At 37.5% G+C, this 15,468-nt stretch overlaps 1 protein-coding gene across 3 annotated transcripts in view; it reads left to right on the forward strand.

Moving 5' to 3' along the window:
- Window positions 1-15,468, forward strand: part of RTN4 (reticulon 4) — a 51,622-nt gene that overhangs the window by 18,821 nt on the left and 17,333 nt on the right. Inside the window, exon 1 of one of the 3 annotated variants that reach the window (XM_063301362.1) lies at window positions 1,286-3,840. The exons of 1 other annotated variant lie outside the window; for it this stretch is intronic. In XM_063301362.1, coding sequence (XP_063157432.1) covers window positions 1,518-3,840 — 2,323 coding nt within the window. In that variant the 5' untranslated portion in view covers window positions 1,286-1,517. Of the gene's footprint in view, window positions 1-1,285; window positions 3,841-9,992; window positions 10,152-15,468 lie in introns of those variants that run through there. One more of the 3 variants, XM_063301378.1, reaches the window with a different exon arrangement.

The raw sequence follows: 15,468 nt of genomic DNA on the forward strand, positions 1-15,468 counted from the left end.
ATTTACATATTCATTGGAGAAAGTGGAAGAATGGTAAAAGTTAGGAATCCTTGTCTCTTACCTGAAGCACAGAGCATATACCGCCCCATCCCATAAAACTGTCCTCGTGACTGATGAAAGGAACTGAAATTATTTCTCCATTTGTGAAGCTATTAGATGCTCTAAATTATGTTCACATTTGATTTTGTTTAATGTAATGTGCTTTGTGGGAGTTCTACCTGACTGATACCAAATTAGCATTCCCAGATCTTCCTCTTATACAAATGATACCATTTACACTTCTATCTGATATAGAGGATGCTGTTTGTAGTCAAAAACTGGAAACGTATAGTATGTAACCCCTATATTCACGTTTTCATTTCTCTGTAAAAATTTGTTTGTAAAAGATCTGTTACAGATGGTAAACTGAATATTTCCTCCCCCTACTTCTTTTTTGAAAATATAATTATTTCTTCTGAGGTCATACTGTATTTGTTTTTCAGATGAGACCCTTTTTGCTCTTCCTGTTGCACCTCTGATGCACTCTTCTGCAGGCAAGTTCTTTCAGCTAGCCTTTTGCATTAGAGTATGCCCAGTGTCCTTTGTATTCCCCTCCCACTAATGGTGTCTGTGTGTATTTACTAAAATTTGGTTTGGATCCAAGAATGCTAAACATTCTAAATTTAATAAACATAACTTGTTTTTTTTGTAATGGCACAACATTCAGATTCAAAGTGAATGTTTCTAAATTTAAACCACACTTTGTGAATTCTTGGACCCTTCTCTATAAGAAGTTTCAGATACTGTTAAACTGTTTTTATGTAGTTACTGTTGCTGACATAGAGTTGGCATTAATTACTTAGAAGTAATGAAGTATTGATGTTAGTATTGCTAATCAGCTTTTTCCCCCTTTATCAGGCATGTTATGTGAACCAGTACAAGTATAATGTTTACCAGTTTTTAAACCTTAGTTTAGAAATTGGCTACAGGCTTGTGTCTTCTTCCTTTTCCCTAGCATTAATTTCCTCTTTCCTAGGGTTTACTCTTCATGTGTATTAGCACTTACTCTGGTTAATGCTGAACAGGATTTCCATTGAAGCTGGTTAGTATTGGACATAGTTAATGCTAATACACATACAATAAAAGCTGGGGAGGGAAAAAGTAATGCCTATCTGTAGCCACTAGCCAGTCTCTGAATTATTGTTCAGAGATAATATATCTTCATTGGCAACTTCTTTTTTTTCCTAAAGGGAGAATTAGGAGGAGAACTCAGTACTCAGATTTGTGTTATCAAGCTTGTATGCTTAATACTGTTCTGAATTCTTCCAGAGGTTTATTGTATTGCACAGTGTTCACTGCTTCATTAACTTTTATACTGTTTTCTTAATTCAATCTTGCATGCTCTTTCTACTAATCATTCTACAGTAAGATTTGGGCTAGCCATTGTTTTGGAACCTGTCATTAGAATTTGCCTTGACTTTTGAGATTACTTGCACTGCTGCTAACTTTCCTTTCTGTCCACGGCCACAGACAAAGGTATGGACTTGCAAGAACAACTGGGTCATGCATGCTCAGCCAGCCAAGAGGATTCTGCTGCTGCCTCTCTTGATGCTACTGCTTCTCTTCCCTCCCTCTCTACTCTCTCAGCCAATCCTTTTAAAGAGTATGCAGCTCTTGATACATTATCAGATGGACTATCTGCAAAATATAGTTACAGTCAAATTGGAAGTGATGTGTTTAAAGTTACTACCAAAACTGCACAAAACCCATTCCTTGTAGATGATGGTGGTGAAATTGCAAATTTAAAACCTTCACATGCTGGGGATCACTCATTCTGCTTATTTCAGACGAAAGGACCATTGGATGCTAAAGGAATTCCTGATACAGAAGAATTATCCATATGTCAACAGGATTCTCCTCTAGAATCACCTGTTGAATTATTTGCAGAGCAAGATAAAAGTGAAGAGGGAAAGCATGCTATCTATGATCGTGGTGAAAATATGACTTTAGTAGATAATCATTATTCAAGAGATGAATATGCAGATTTAAAGCCTTTTGAACTCTCCTGGGTTAGTAATGAAAGTAGTGATTTTGAAGATGTATCTAAGAATGAGCTAGATAATAAATTAGGAAGTATTAAAGATAAATATGATGCCAAGAACGTTAAGACTCTGCCTGCCCACAAAGTCACTGAAAAAGAGAATGAAAGCAGCAATGAAGATATTTCTTTTCTTGATACTCCAGAAGCCTCAAAGGAATCTTCACAGTCTTATATTACTTGTGCAGAATTTGAATCATCAGAGAAAATTGAGAGGAACATGGTTACATCTCTCCCTCTAGTAGAAGAAAAGACCTCTGAAAATAAAACGGATGAGAAAAAGATAGCGGAAATGATGGACCAATTTGGCAGTACCCATATCGATTTGGCAAGTGGCCAAGGTCAGAAAGCTGATTCAAATAAAGAAGAGAATTTGCTGAAGAAGGTCTCTGATGCTAATGTTCCTGAAGGTCTAACTCCAGATTTAGTTCAAGAAGCTTTTGAGAGTGAACTTCATGATGTAATTGGTCCCAAGCTTGCTTATGAAACAAAGATTGATTTGGTTCAAACATCTGAGCCATCACAGGAGTCTTTGAATGTTGCTGTACAGCTCTGTCCTTCCTTTGAAGGAGGGTCTGAAGCATCTCCATCCCCTGTCTTACCAGATATTGTTATGGAAGCACCATTACCTGCAAGCTCTGCTGTGATAGGAGGGCCTCCTGTGCAGCTTGAAATCTCCCCATTTGGAACTTTCACTGCTGCTGATGAATATGAGAATGATTATGAGAATGTAATACAGAAATCTGAGAAACCGCCATCTTATCAGGAAGCGATGAATGTACCAGTAATCCAGGCAAAAGAAACCAAGGTTGAAGCTGCTAAGAAACCTGACAATGAGAATAATGCACCTCTAGAAGATTTAGATACTTCATATATATCCATTGCGTGTGATTTAGTTAAGGAGAGCAAAGTCTCTTCATCAGAGTTTACAGATCATTCCAAAGCAGAGATTCCAGAGCATGTATCACAACCTGTGCCTGAATATACGGAGCATTTTGAAAGGACCTCATTGCCATCTGAAAAAAGCTACTCATTTAGTAGTCAACCAGAAGTCAATCTTGTGCAGAAAGAAGAAGCTGTGAAAGGGTCATCATTTGAAACAACTACTAATATTGTACCAAACAGAGGCCAGGAGGAGAAATACAAAGAAGTACAATCTTCCCTTAGTGAACCCTACTTGGAGTCATTCCAGCCTCAACTGGAACCTTTGAAAAATGAACCAATTACGTGGTGTTTGGAAGCAGAGGCTGCAGATTTAGCTAAGAAAGAAAAGACTCCACAGCAACATATGGAAGAATTCAGCGCATATACTGATGGTTTTCCTGTTTTTAAGGAACCCATAATGAAAGACAAAATTGTGCTGTCTGCACAGTCCACTCCAGAGGCAGATGACACAGTCCCTTATCAAGTTGACAAGTTGATGAGAAGTACAGAAGATACATTAAAGGAGAATGAAAGTAAAAAGCCTTATGAAGCTCTTCAAGCTGAGGTGATACCATCTGCTTACCAAGAAGTAGCACAGGACTTGTCTCTAAAGAACATACATATCAAATTTGAAGAGCAGGATCTTTCTTTGGAAAAACCCTCTGAGGACCTGGACAGAGAAGCAGCTAAGGAGCATTTGCCCCCAGTTGATGTTATTCCTTTGCTCTCAGAGAAAAAAGTAGTCAGTGTAAGAAAGGAAGCTGAGAGCCAAGATGCTTCAGTTAAAGAAAAGGAGAAATCCCTTTCTGTGTTTTCATCAAAGCTGAGTGAGCCTTCAGGTAATCTGCTTTCGATTCTTTTGCATTTCATTAACTGTTACATTTCTTCTGCATGTCATATTTCTAAATGTGTGTGTCATTATTCACATTATACAGCTCTTCCTTCTGCTGAGAAGACCATTTATGTTCTCTGCTTGCCATTGTTCTGAATATAAGTATCCATTTTAGTTTAAGTTTCATCTTGATAATAACAGAAATGAAAAACAGCAACTAGATGCTGCTAGTTTAAACTGTTTTTGTGAGCTTTTCCCAGCTTGATTCTCTCTGCATGCATCCAACTTCAACTTCCAGAATTTCATTTGAGCAAGCTGGCTGGGAATTCTGGTACCTAAAATCCAACATTTTACAGGGAATTCTGTGAGTTTTAAATATGAATTTACTGAGATGCTTGTAAGTGTTAGTGCAGTGCTTGAATGCAAGTACATTTTATTATGCTTATTACTGAAACTTCTGGCCTACTTACTGCAACCTCATTTTGATACAGAAGTGTGTTTAGCTCTTCCAGTTTTCAGTTCATGTTGATTAGCTCACTAGAAATGTGTTTTTTATATGCAGTGGCAATGCAAAAGACTAGATCCATATATAAGAAGGAAAAGGATTTAAAACAGTCAGTATTAAGGTCTTTATATAAATCAGTGTGGCTTTGTCTGGCATACTTAGACAGACCTGGTTATTTTGTTTTAGAAAAAGTACCTCACAGCTGGAAAAGCAGAAATGGGAGAGGACTGAAGCGTCGTCACTAAGAGGAAACATTTGGGTATTTTTAGGAGTAAAGGGTAAAGATGATGGTTTAGTAAGAGTAGGGTTTTTTTTAGCCTTGTCTGTTCATTTCTTATGTCCAAGTGAACAATAATTAACTTAAAGGATTTGCTTTCATTAGATGTTACATTGAAAGAGGTCTTCACAAATTTGCAAAAGAGAAATTTCACTAGCTGTTTGAGGATATTTATGCTGGTCTGTGACCATAATAAAGGATTGATTGATTGCTAAATGGGTCTTTTTAGTTCAGAGACAGCACACCCCTAAATGCATATAGTGGACCAATAAAGAATGGGAGAAAAGTTGTTGTCTTCAGCAGTTCTTGTGCCCTTCATGTGGCTTGTCGGAAATTGCACCCGTTACAAGTTGCACCCAACAATACTACATGTGTCTTATTTTAGCAAGAAGGGTAGTTAAGCTTCTCTCCTTTGTACAGTATTTGCTAATGTGTGATTTACACTCAGAGAGTTATCCTGAGGATAATATATCCTTTTAAATTTGAGAAGTACAATTGGAGCTTTTTTATTTTATATTTTCCAGCAGCACTTCCTATGAGTGTACTTACCATCATTATCACAAAGATCTGGGATGATTCGTTAGAATCGCCTAAGTACGTTAATTAGGGCAACCCCACACTATTCTGTAATGTGTGGAACACAGAATTGGGATTATTCCATAAATTGAGGAAACAACCATCTTTTGACAATTTTAGATGTATGGAATTGTTGACCTTTATATTACATTATTCTAGGACTCATTGTTCAAACTGTAGTGATGCTATTACACAGTTTCTTTGGTTGGATATTATTTGGTTCCTCATCCAACATGAAATTCAGGACCCTATCCTAGCTCGCTCGCTCGCTCGCTGTATCTGTCTGTCTATCAAATTTGTCACTGCCCATCTCCTCTCACCAGAGGACAGCATGAAAGGAAAACCCATGGGCAGCTGATATGGTATGCCATGAAACAATATCAAATTAACTATTCTTTTACATCGTACCAAAACCATTTATATCCTGCCTTTCAGGATGCAAGCTCTTTCAGGTGGCTTTCAAAGAATCTTCAAAATGCATACACCACATAACAAGTTGAATTCTCATGGTACAGCTGATGTAGGTGGCTTTTCAGCAGAGCAGGTAGAACAGGCTCTGCATTTTCATGTGCCTAACTCTGTGGCAAGGTTCTGTTTTTTTTTAATTTTTTATTTAGACACATTTTTATGCCACGTTTTTATTCTTAACGAGTTACCCCAATAAGACAGTAACAATCTACCTTAAAATAAAAGTGTGATCATTTATTTATTAAGATAAATAAATGATCCGTATGAGGGAGATGGGCGGTGATAAAAATATGATAGATAGATGGATGGATAGATAGATAGATAGATAAAATAAGATTCTATGCCACTCAGGTTGATGTCGATTTTGAGCTGCTTATGTAGCCGGGATTAAAATAGTAAAAATTAAACAATGGAACAATATGCCACTACGTCCGTTTCTTGTGCTGGGGCAGGGGGGGGGGATCACTGTAGGAGAAAACATAGTTATACCATCCCCCCACCCCCACCTGGTCTGCTGTAACAGCCAGGTTTTAAAATCACAGCAAGGTTGGGGCCAGTTTAATTTTAGGGGGAATGCTGTTTCCTCTGAACTGTCACGTTGATCAACCCACTAGCCGCCCCCCCCCCCTTTGCTAGCAGCTTTATGTAGCACTCTGTCCTTCAGAGGCTCAATGGAAAAGGATGGTCTTCAGTCTTCACTAGTTTTTTTAATGATAATAAAGGAAGAATCATGCTGATTTTGGGGCAAGCTGTTCCAGGGCAAGGGGGCTGCAACCAAGAAAGTCAGCTTCTACTTCCCCCTTATTTTCCCAGTGGGTAAGAACCTGTAGCATGTCTTCTCAGCCTGACATACTGGACTGGAATTTTTTTTCTGGAATTTGGCACAGTGACAATTGGAGCCATAAAGGATTTTGTAAGATTTTTACCTGCACTTTGAATTGGACTCTAACCGGCAACCAGTGCAACCCTTGCAGTATCAGTATTGCTTTGCTGTACTGGCTTCTACCAGTCAGTAAGTAGGCAGCTGCATTCTGTATTATCTGTAGCTTTTGCAAGGACAGCCCATGTAAAGCAAATTGCAGTTGTGCAATTGGAAGGTAACAATGGCATGCATTAGTATAGTCGGTGCCTCCTGAACCCAGAAAGGTTGCAACTGTTGAATCTGCCAAAACTAACCAAAGTCTCTTGTAAGTGTGATGTGTCAGTGAGGCACAGTTACATTAGAACTTCTTCCTCAGAAGTAAAAAGAGAAGGGTTGACTTTTAGAACTTTGATAGGAATGACTTAAAGGAAAAAAACATGAGTTAAACTCATGTTTTTTACAGGATGTCTTGATATCTAAAAGCTTAAGTAGTTGTTCTGTAGGCCAGTTGCCTAGAGAAATTATTGGAGGAATTTTGTGCGAACACAGTCCCTACTTACTGGTCCTGTTCAGCAGGGACTTCTATCTATTTCTGTTGTTCCATTGAATTGTTTTGCCATAGTGTGAAACTTTCCATTGCGAAACCTTATGGCTCTTCTTGTGAATTATGTGAAGAGCCATGTAAATTATGCTTTAGCCTCTGACCCAGCAGGAAACATCTTCTGGCACAGGACAGTCATTGTTTAGCCTTCATGCAGGTCTCTACATTGTCCCATAATGCCACTTTAATGTCTGATTTCTGTCAAGTGCAGGTGTATAGTTAAAAAAAGTATTTTGGATTGTCTGAGAATGTTCAGTGTTGTGTGGCCAAAACTTGGCAATTAAATTGCAAATTCTGGAAGGAATTTTTTTTTTTATATAGCTGCCCATCTCAAATATATGACTCTGGGTGGCTTACAACATTAAAATAATAAAAACAAAAATGTGAATAATTGAATGTCACTCATATCTATCTATACTGGAAGCTGTCATTCTAACTTTTGGTAGTGAATTTTCATAAGATAATTGATAACCCAACTGATTAATTGATTAAGACTTGCTGCCAAATGTTATCTTGCCTTGATATTTAGCTTTCCTACAGTATATAATTAGCTTTCTGACCTTTTCAAAAAAGAATAATAGATGATCTTCAGAGTTAATTTTAGTTATAATAATAGCTGTGTTTTTCCTACTCACAGTAAAAATGTCAGCCAATCACATTCATTTTAGTCCCAATATATAATTTAGACCCTCCTTAATTAATATTTAAAGTTTCAGGTAGGCTCTTGGAACAAAAATATTTAATATACTGTATGTAGTAAGATGATTGCTTTTATAAAAGTGGCTTCTGTGTTGTCTCATGGAAACCCCAGTTATATGTTCAAATAAATTATGTTTATATTGCCTGATTGTAATCGGTTGCAATGTCTACTATAAACTGGGTATTTCAGTTTTGTAGAACAGTGCATTTAAAGTGTGGAGGGATTACTGCTAGCTGGAGAATATCATTGCCCTAGCTAAAGATGGGCTGTTAGGATCTTAATTACAAAGAATGAAGAAAGAGCTCCTACAAGGGTATAGAAGCCTGGATTCTGAAGCACTGTATTTTGTTCAAATATTTAAAAAATTCAGCGTGATCTCACTTTTAATTAATGTTGCTTGCCAGCTTTCCACTGGAAGGGTAAAGAACTCATTAATTACTTATTAGGTGCTACAGATCATTAGACATTAGTATCTAACTTTGTTTCGAGTTCTTCAGGGGGATTAAGTAATTCTAGCATTTTTATTTGGAATGTACTTATATCTAAGTGCAATGCAAACAAAGCAATAAAAATATAATGCAGTATAGACCAAGATAAGCAATATAATAATTTAAAGCATTTTCTAATCCCAGTTTTACTATAGTTTACAGGTTTGCAATATACTTTATATATTATTAAAATATTTCAAACAAAGGAGATTTCACAAGCTCTAACTCACTTTACATAGTCTTTTCATTGTATGTATTCTAACATGTATTGTGTCTTGCTTTGGGCACCACAGTTTAGGAAGGATTTAGACAAACCAGAACAGCATCCAAAGGAAGATGATCAGGAGACTAAAATCTAAATGTCATGAAGAATGATTGAAGGAATTGGAAATGTTTGTTCTTGAAAAGAGTGAGTTTGTGAAGAGGGTGTATGATAGCACTCTTAAATGTCTAAAAGGATGTCACATAGAAGTTGTCAAGATGTGTTCTTTGTTGTTTCAGAATGCAGGATACAAATTGATGGATTTAAAGTAAAAAGGTGGAGTCCCAACTGAATGTTAATTGGGTTCCAGTATAGAATCTGGCTCCAAACTATTTAAGTATCATGTGCCTTCAGACAATTCAGTATAACCTTTATATAGGCTTTTCAGTTTGGAAGTTGTTTCACATATGAGTTTCCAGGTTTCTGCTGGCTGATTATTAATTTGATCCCTTGGCTTGGCTGTGCCTCACTTTGAAAACTTTATTTAAAGGCAGGCTATAAATTCTTAAGTAGTTTACCCAGAATTCTGAAATTTCAATTTCTTCAGAAAGTTACAAAAACCTAAAGTAGACAGTTGGTGCCACCTTGTGTTTATAGATGAAAAGTCATCTGCTTCTTTTAATTTTTCCTTTACTGCTGCATAGTTCAACATTTATTTTTATAAAATGCTTTTCTACATACGTAAGTTAGTGCTGCCAATTAACTACATATCCACAAGAAGACTGAAATATATATATACATTCATTCATTCATTCATTCATGCCAGGTGTCTGTTTTAAAAAGAAAAAAGGTCTCTGTGCTAAGAGTCACAAGCAATTGACTGGTATTCTCTTAGCACAAGCAATTCACTCGTATTCTCTTTTTTCTCCTTTCTTCATTTATTGTACTATGTAAAACATGCACTCTACTCTTCAGTGGTGAAAGGAATAATACTAAAGTAAATGATGTGATCAATTGATATGATCAGTTTAATTACTAAAGTAATTGATGTGCAGTGAGGATTTTGTGTGCTAGAAATATGCTGCTTTAACATTCCATTTGCCAGCATATATGTGTCTGAGTTTAAATGTTCATCCTAAATATGGATTATATATATTTTTAAAAACCTTTCTATTCATACATATGCTTGCTCTCTCTCATACACATTTCTTACACAAGATTCCAAACACTCTCACAGTCCAAAAGCGATGCCTGCGTGTAATGCATTAAAGCTCTGTCTCTGTATTGCGGCATCAGTCTGTCCCTCTCCCCCACCACCCCTGGGTTTTGGTACTATCAACAAGCAAATGGTTGCCGCGGTAAGCAGATTGAACTGAGGATCAGTAGCCTAGTTACAGATTGTACTGCGTCAGTCTGCTTCACACCCAGAAGACAGTCAGGTGATTTAAGTCCTGCAGCAGTTGTGCAGCAAGTGAGCGACTGCAGACCTCTGCTGGAGGAAGCCTGATGTTTCATGTCTCAGTGTTTTATTTCTCCAACTGCAGCCTTTCCGTTGATATGCATAATTGATAAACCCAGTTGGAGGGGCAGATCCATTGTGAAGAGATGGACGGTCAGCTGAGCAGTTGGAAGGATAAGGGTATTTGCAGTTTTACTCTTGTTCTTTTAAGTCTTTGAGGTGCTATGGGTTGACTTCTATACAAAAAGCTTATGGTATGCATGGTATAGGGGTAAATTTGTAACAGACGTGAGAGCAAATTTAGGAGGAACAAAAATCGTTTTAGAAACTAGTGCTAAATATAGGGGAGAGATTATTTGACTCTGCAAATGTTGTAGTGGATTAAACCTTGTCATCTGACAGCATAGAACAGCTTGTCTTTGGTATGTCCTGGCTGAACAAATATCAGGGCCAACTTCAGTTTAGCTGTTACGCTTGCTCTGAAAGAAAATGGCTTGGGCTGTATTTTTGTCTCTTCTTTTTAAGTAGTGTTGGTTAATGTAACATTTCTCTAGTTACATTAGTTTTCTAGTTTTCTCTATCTTTTCCATACACCATAATCCTCTCCACTCTCTTTTAGAAAACATAGGTAAAATCAATGAAGAACTGTTCCCTCTCCCTAGTTTTCACAGACTTTCTTTTGTAGCTCTGCCTGGCTATTTTTAGATGATAATGTTATTTGAGGTCTCCTTGATTTGCAAAATGTTCTAGTTTAATAATCAGTGTTTCAAATCCCAAGCAGTCTGTATGAAGAAGTAACTCCAGATATATCACTGACCTTTGTCCCTTCAGTCTCTGTCTTAAATATCTGTTTTTGAAAATGTTAAGAATTTTAAGTCTAGGCCTCAGATTTGAGCTTCAGTTCAAGTGGCAGGACAAAATCTCACTTTTCATGTTTTAATCTGCTTATTCTAAGCAGAACTTTCTTGAATGGTTTGGGTATGTGGATAAAGGGGAAACCTAGCCAAGATGGTATAGAGTCTAAAGTTCATAGCTGTGGTTTCAGAAATATGCAAAACTTGGATAAGCACATTGTTTTTTCAATTTGCTTTAGCCGTACTTTTTTTTCTACCTTGATGTTTTCAGTTAACTAAGGTGGACATGATATCAAACTGCCTTATAGTAAATCAAATTTTTATCTGCTCTGATAGTTATGCTTTCTCCCAAATGTGGCAAGATTGTGGTAATCCTTCAGATACTTGTTTAGTGTAAACAGTACGGAAATGTGAAATACATAATCCTGAGTTTTGTAAAGGATTACTTTCCTGATAATTTATATTACAGAATTTTTTCTATTAAAAATGAAATGATAGATAAATATTTTTCATTATATTGTCACACAGTTCCAATGTATATGATAGCTATCATCTGTGTGAAGACTGTACAATTTTACTAGTCTGAAATGATGAAAGCAGGATTAGGATCAGTAAAGTGCCATGATCCAATGAAGTGGTTGCCATGGGATTGTTGCACAAAATTCTGTGTACTACCTCATTTATGATGTTTCCATGCACATCTCTGGCTTCGGGCGAAATCTTTTAAGGTGCTATCTGAAAATAGTATAAACCAGTCTGAATCACCTCACAGGCTGTTTTAAACTTATTTCAGCTAGATATTGCAACTGTCTCTAGCTACCATTTTATTTATTTATTTTATTCCCACCTTTATTATTTTTATAAATAACTCAGGACAGCGAACATACCTAATACTCCTTCCTCCTCCTATTTTCCCCACAACAGCAACCCTGTGAGGTGAGTTGGGCTGAGAGAGAGTGACTGGTCCAAGGTCACCCAGCCGGCTTTCATGCCTAAGGCAGGACTAGAACTCTCAGTCTCCTGGTTTCTAGCCCAGCACCTTAACCACTAGACCAAACTGGCTGTCTTGATCTTTTGTGTAAAGATCAAACAAAGCCTTGAACAAAGGCTTGAACAAGGAGCACTAGAATTACTTTTTTGCCATTAATCCGCTTTAGGACATACTTGGATGTACTAGGAAAAAAAGTTGAAAAGTCCAAAAATGATTAGTGTACTTTAAGATAATAAAGCCTACAATCCTTTCCCACAATTTTACTCAGAAGAAAACTCCTGGGGATGAATAGCATTTACTCATTAACTGTATGCACAAGATGAACAATTAAAATAAATTTTAATATTTCCTGTTTTTTTCTCCCACCAAAGAGAGAGTGATAGAGAACTCAAAGGAGTTTGCATAAATACCACTTTTTAGTGTTCAGAAAGTGCTGATCTAAAATCTCGTGTGTAATGTGATGGGACTAAAGCTGTGTGTTATGTAGTGTAGGAACTTTGGTGGTACTACTGAAACTGCGAAGATAGTCATGTTTGAATATATGCAGATGCATATATATCAGACACACCTCTTTTCCAAGTCAAAGTGCATTTTCCTGAGGAGCTGGCACTGGGCCTGATTTTTTTGGTTGTGTTTGGTTGATTTACATTTAGGTTTTGTTAATAGTGGGCACTTGCAGAAAATTGCTAAGAATGCTGAGCAGCAGGGGTCTGCCTTTTCTTGTCTGTCAAAAAATGAACTGTACATGTTTGGGCAGGGGTTTCACCCATCATAGGAGTGTTGGAAGATTCTGACCCTGTATTACTCTAGGCTTGATCTTAGCTGAAAGGCTGAGAAATGATTGTTGCAGAGCAGGGTTGCATAACACTTTTTGACTTAAGGATTGCAAATGGGTAAGGTCAAGACAAAGACATGCATGGCTCCAGTTTACTATCAATTTGAATTAAGGAATATTGTTCATTTGTACCTTCTGTTATATTCTAAAGCTTCAGTTTGATGACAACTTTTGGAGGGGTTCTGTTAACTAATTATTTGATTTAGTGTTAGGCAGTTGTTTATAGCAATATACGTGAGTCACAGCTAGGAGATAGCCTGCAAGGTCAGTTTGCAGCTTAGTGTTGTAAAACTTTGAACTGTAGCTCTTACCTTGAAACTTTTACCTGAAAACTTTTGCAATATGTAGTGGCCTGCTGAGAACGTGTTCCCCAATCCCTATCAAATATAGCTGTAATAGTTTGAGATAGTTGAAATAATCTCACATAGTCAGGAGCGAATAGTGCTTAAAAGAATGTAGTTACTAATACTGAAACTTTACTAGCTAGGGTGGGCTCTTAATATTCCTAAAGTGCTGTGTAGAATATAGTTTGAGATGGAATCCCCAGATACATTGCTGCAAGAATAGGGGCATTAATTGTTTTCATAATTAATATTGTTGCTTTGCTGCTGTTCATAATCTTGAACTTTATGCATTATCCTGAATTTGTTCTGGGGTTTCAGTTTATGCAGGCTCTGCAAGGTAACCAGGCCACAGGCGATATACTTCCAGATGCTTAAGTGTGGGTGACTTAACTTTGGCACAGAAAGTTGATGTTTGATGTCTCTCAACTTTGTCTGTTTTTAAATCTTCACATGGCTTAGCATCACATGTGACACAAAAGTTGGTGTTCTGCGACACTCAGCTTTCTATACTGAGTTTCTAGACATACCGTATAATCATACTTGCAAATCTCTCTCCTGGCCGTTGCTTAAGCAGATAATAAACTTCCTATGTCCTGGATGCAGAAACAGTAGCCGGCCCTAACCCTAAACTACAGATAGAAGGCAATTGGCTTAGGTTGCTAATTTACCAATCTCTGGTTGCCTTTAGCCCTAATTAAGAGCAAAAAGAGCAAGAATAAAATCATTCCTTCAGTGCTAAAATGGGCATGACCACATGAAATCCTGGGGGGTAGATAATAAAAACATTTTTTATTTATGTGAAGCAGTTCACAAAAGTTTATTTTGTGTTCGTACCTCATGTCTCAGGGTTTTTCTGTGGCAGGGTTTTACTGCATGACTGCAAATTGACAAACATGACAGAAGCAGGAAATTTGTGATGGTATGTATCCATATAGCTGTTGGTTAAACCCCAACAGTTGGAAGAAAGCATCTGTGGAGTGGAAGGGAGAATGCTTTGTTCTTGCAGAATTCCTTGTTGATTTGGAATGGCTGCTGCTGCTGTCTTTAACCCATGGGCTGTGAGGCTAATACTTTATGTTTTAACCAGTCATTGTATGCAAGACTGCATCAATTCTGTATATTCACAGTGAAATTTGCTGTTCAGTTTTGTTCTAGAGAAGCACTTCCTCAAAGCCTTGGAGATGGCAATCAGGGGATCTTCAAAAATTGCCACCAATTTTGATTGTGGCAGAAGAATATATACATTAATGGTATTGACTACCTAAATTAAAATTAAATCAGATTTAATCTTTATCCTGACCCTGTCCCTTTTTTGAAGTGTGCTCTCTTGTATGCATTTCAAAGACTCTGAACACCAACAAAAAATGGGCACCCACTTCATTTAGAATTCATATCGCTTTAACTCCCAACCATGTGCAGTAGATAGCCAAGAAAGCTTGATCTTAAAAAGCTAAGCAGCTTTGGATCTGGTTAATGCTTGGATGAATATCCTCAGGAAATCTGGCTGTAGGTTGTACTGGAAAATGAAAAAAAACAACACCTAGAAGGAGGCAGTGGCAAACTACAGGTAGTCCTCGCTTAATGACCATTTGTTTAGTGATGGTTTGGACTTATGACGGTGCTGGAAAAAACTGACTTACGATCGTCGCAGTGTCCTGCGATCACATGATTGCCATTTTCAACCTTCCCAGCCAGCTTCTGGCAAGCAAAATTAGTGGGTACCTGGGTGATTCGCTTTACAAATGTGGTTGGCTTAATGACCATGGTGATTCACTTAATGACTGCCACAAAAAGGTCATAAAATTGGGTTGGATTTGCTTAATGACCACTTTGCTTAGCAACCGAAATTCTGATCCCAATTGTTGTTAAGTGAGGACTACCTGTACTACCATATTGTTGTCAACAAAACTACATGGATGTGCCTTCAAAGTCACCAGGAAAGGTGGCTTTACATTTTTTTTTCCTTCCAACTCAACAGAATCAGATTTGGTATAGGAGGAAAAATCAGCAAAAGAAAGATTAAAAATGGGCTGGATGTGGCAGAGTGCTGCAGAGGGGGGAAAAAAAAAACACCAAACAAAATTCTTGCAGTGCATATCTGTAAGAGAGAAAGTTGGGCAGTGTCTATATATGTTGCCAGCTCCTGCATTCTAAGCCACTTCTTGTCCCAATCATGTGACCCAGTGTGACGTTATTAAGGGGTTTGAAAGAATTCCTGAAGAGAATTGGGTTTTTTCCCCCCTCAACTATGGTAAGTTGGAAAGTGGAGCCTCAAGAATGTAGGCTGCAGGCAGGGAGAGTTCTACACTCTGTATCCTTGTGCCCCACTTCTTTTTAAAGCTAGACAACCCCCCCCCCAATGACTGGGAAATTCAAGTTATGAATCTGATGCTGTTGCTTCATGTTTGGTCCTCAGAAGTATTGGATAAATGGATTAAGCAGGATTTTCAGAGGGATTTCATTATATTACACT

Source organism: Candoia aspera, chromosome 1, assembly GCF_035149785.1.
Source record: "Candoia aspera isolate rCanAsp1 chromosome 1, rCanAsp1.hap2, whole genome shotgun sequence".
In the NCBI taxonomy this organism is placed as follows: domain Eukaryota; kingdom Metazoa; phylum Chordata; class Lepidosauria; order Squamata; family Boidae; genus Candoia; species Candoia aspera.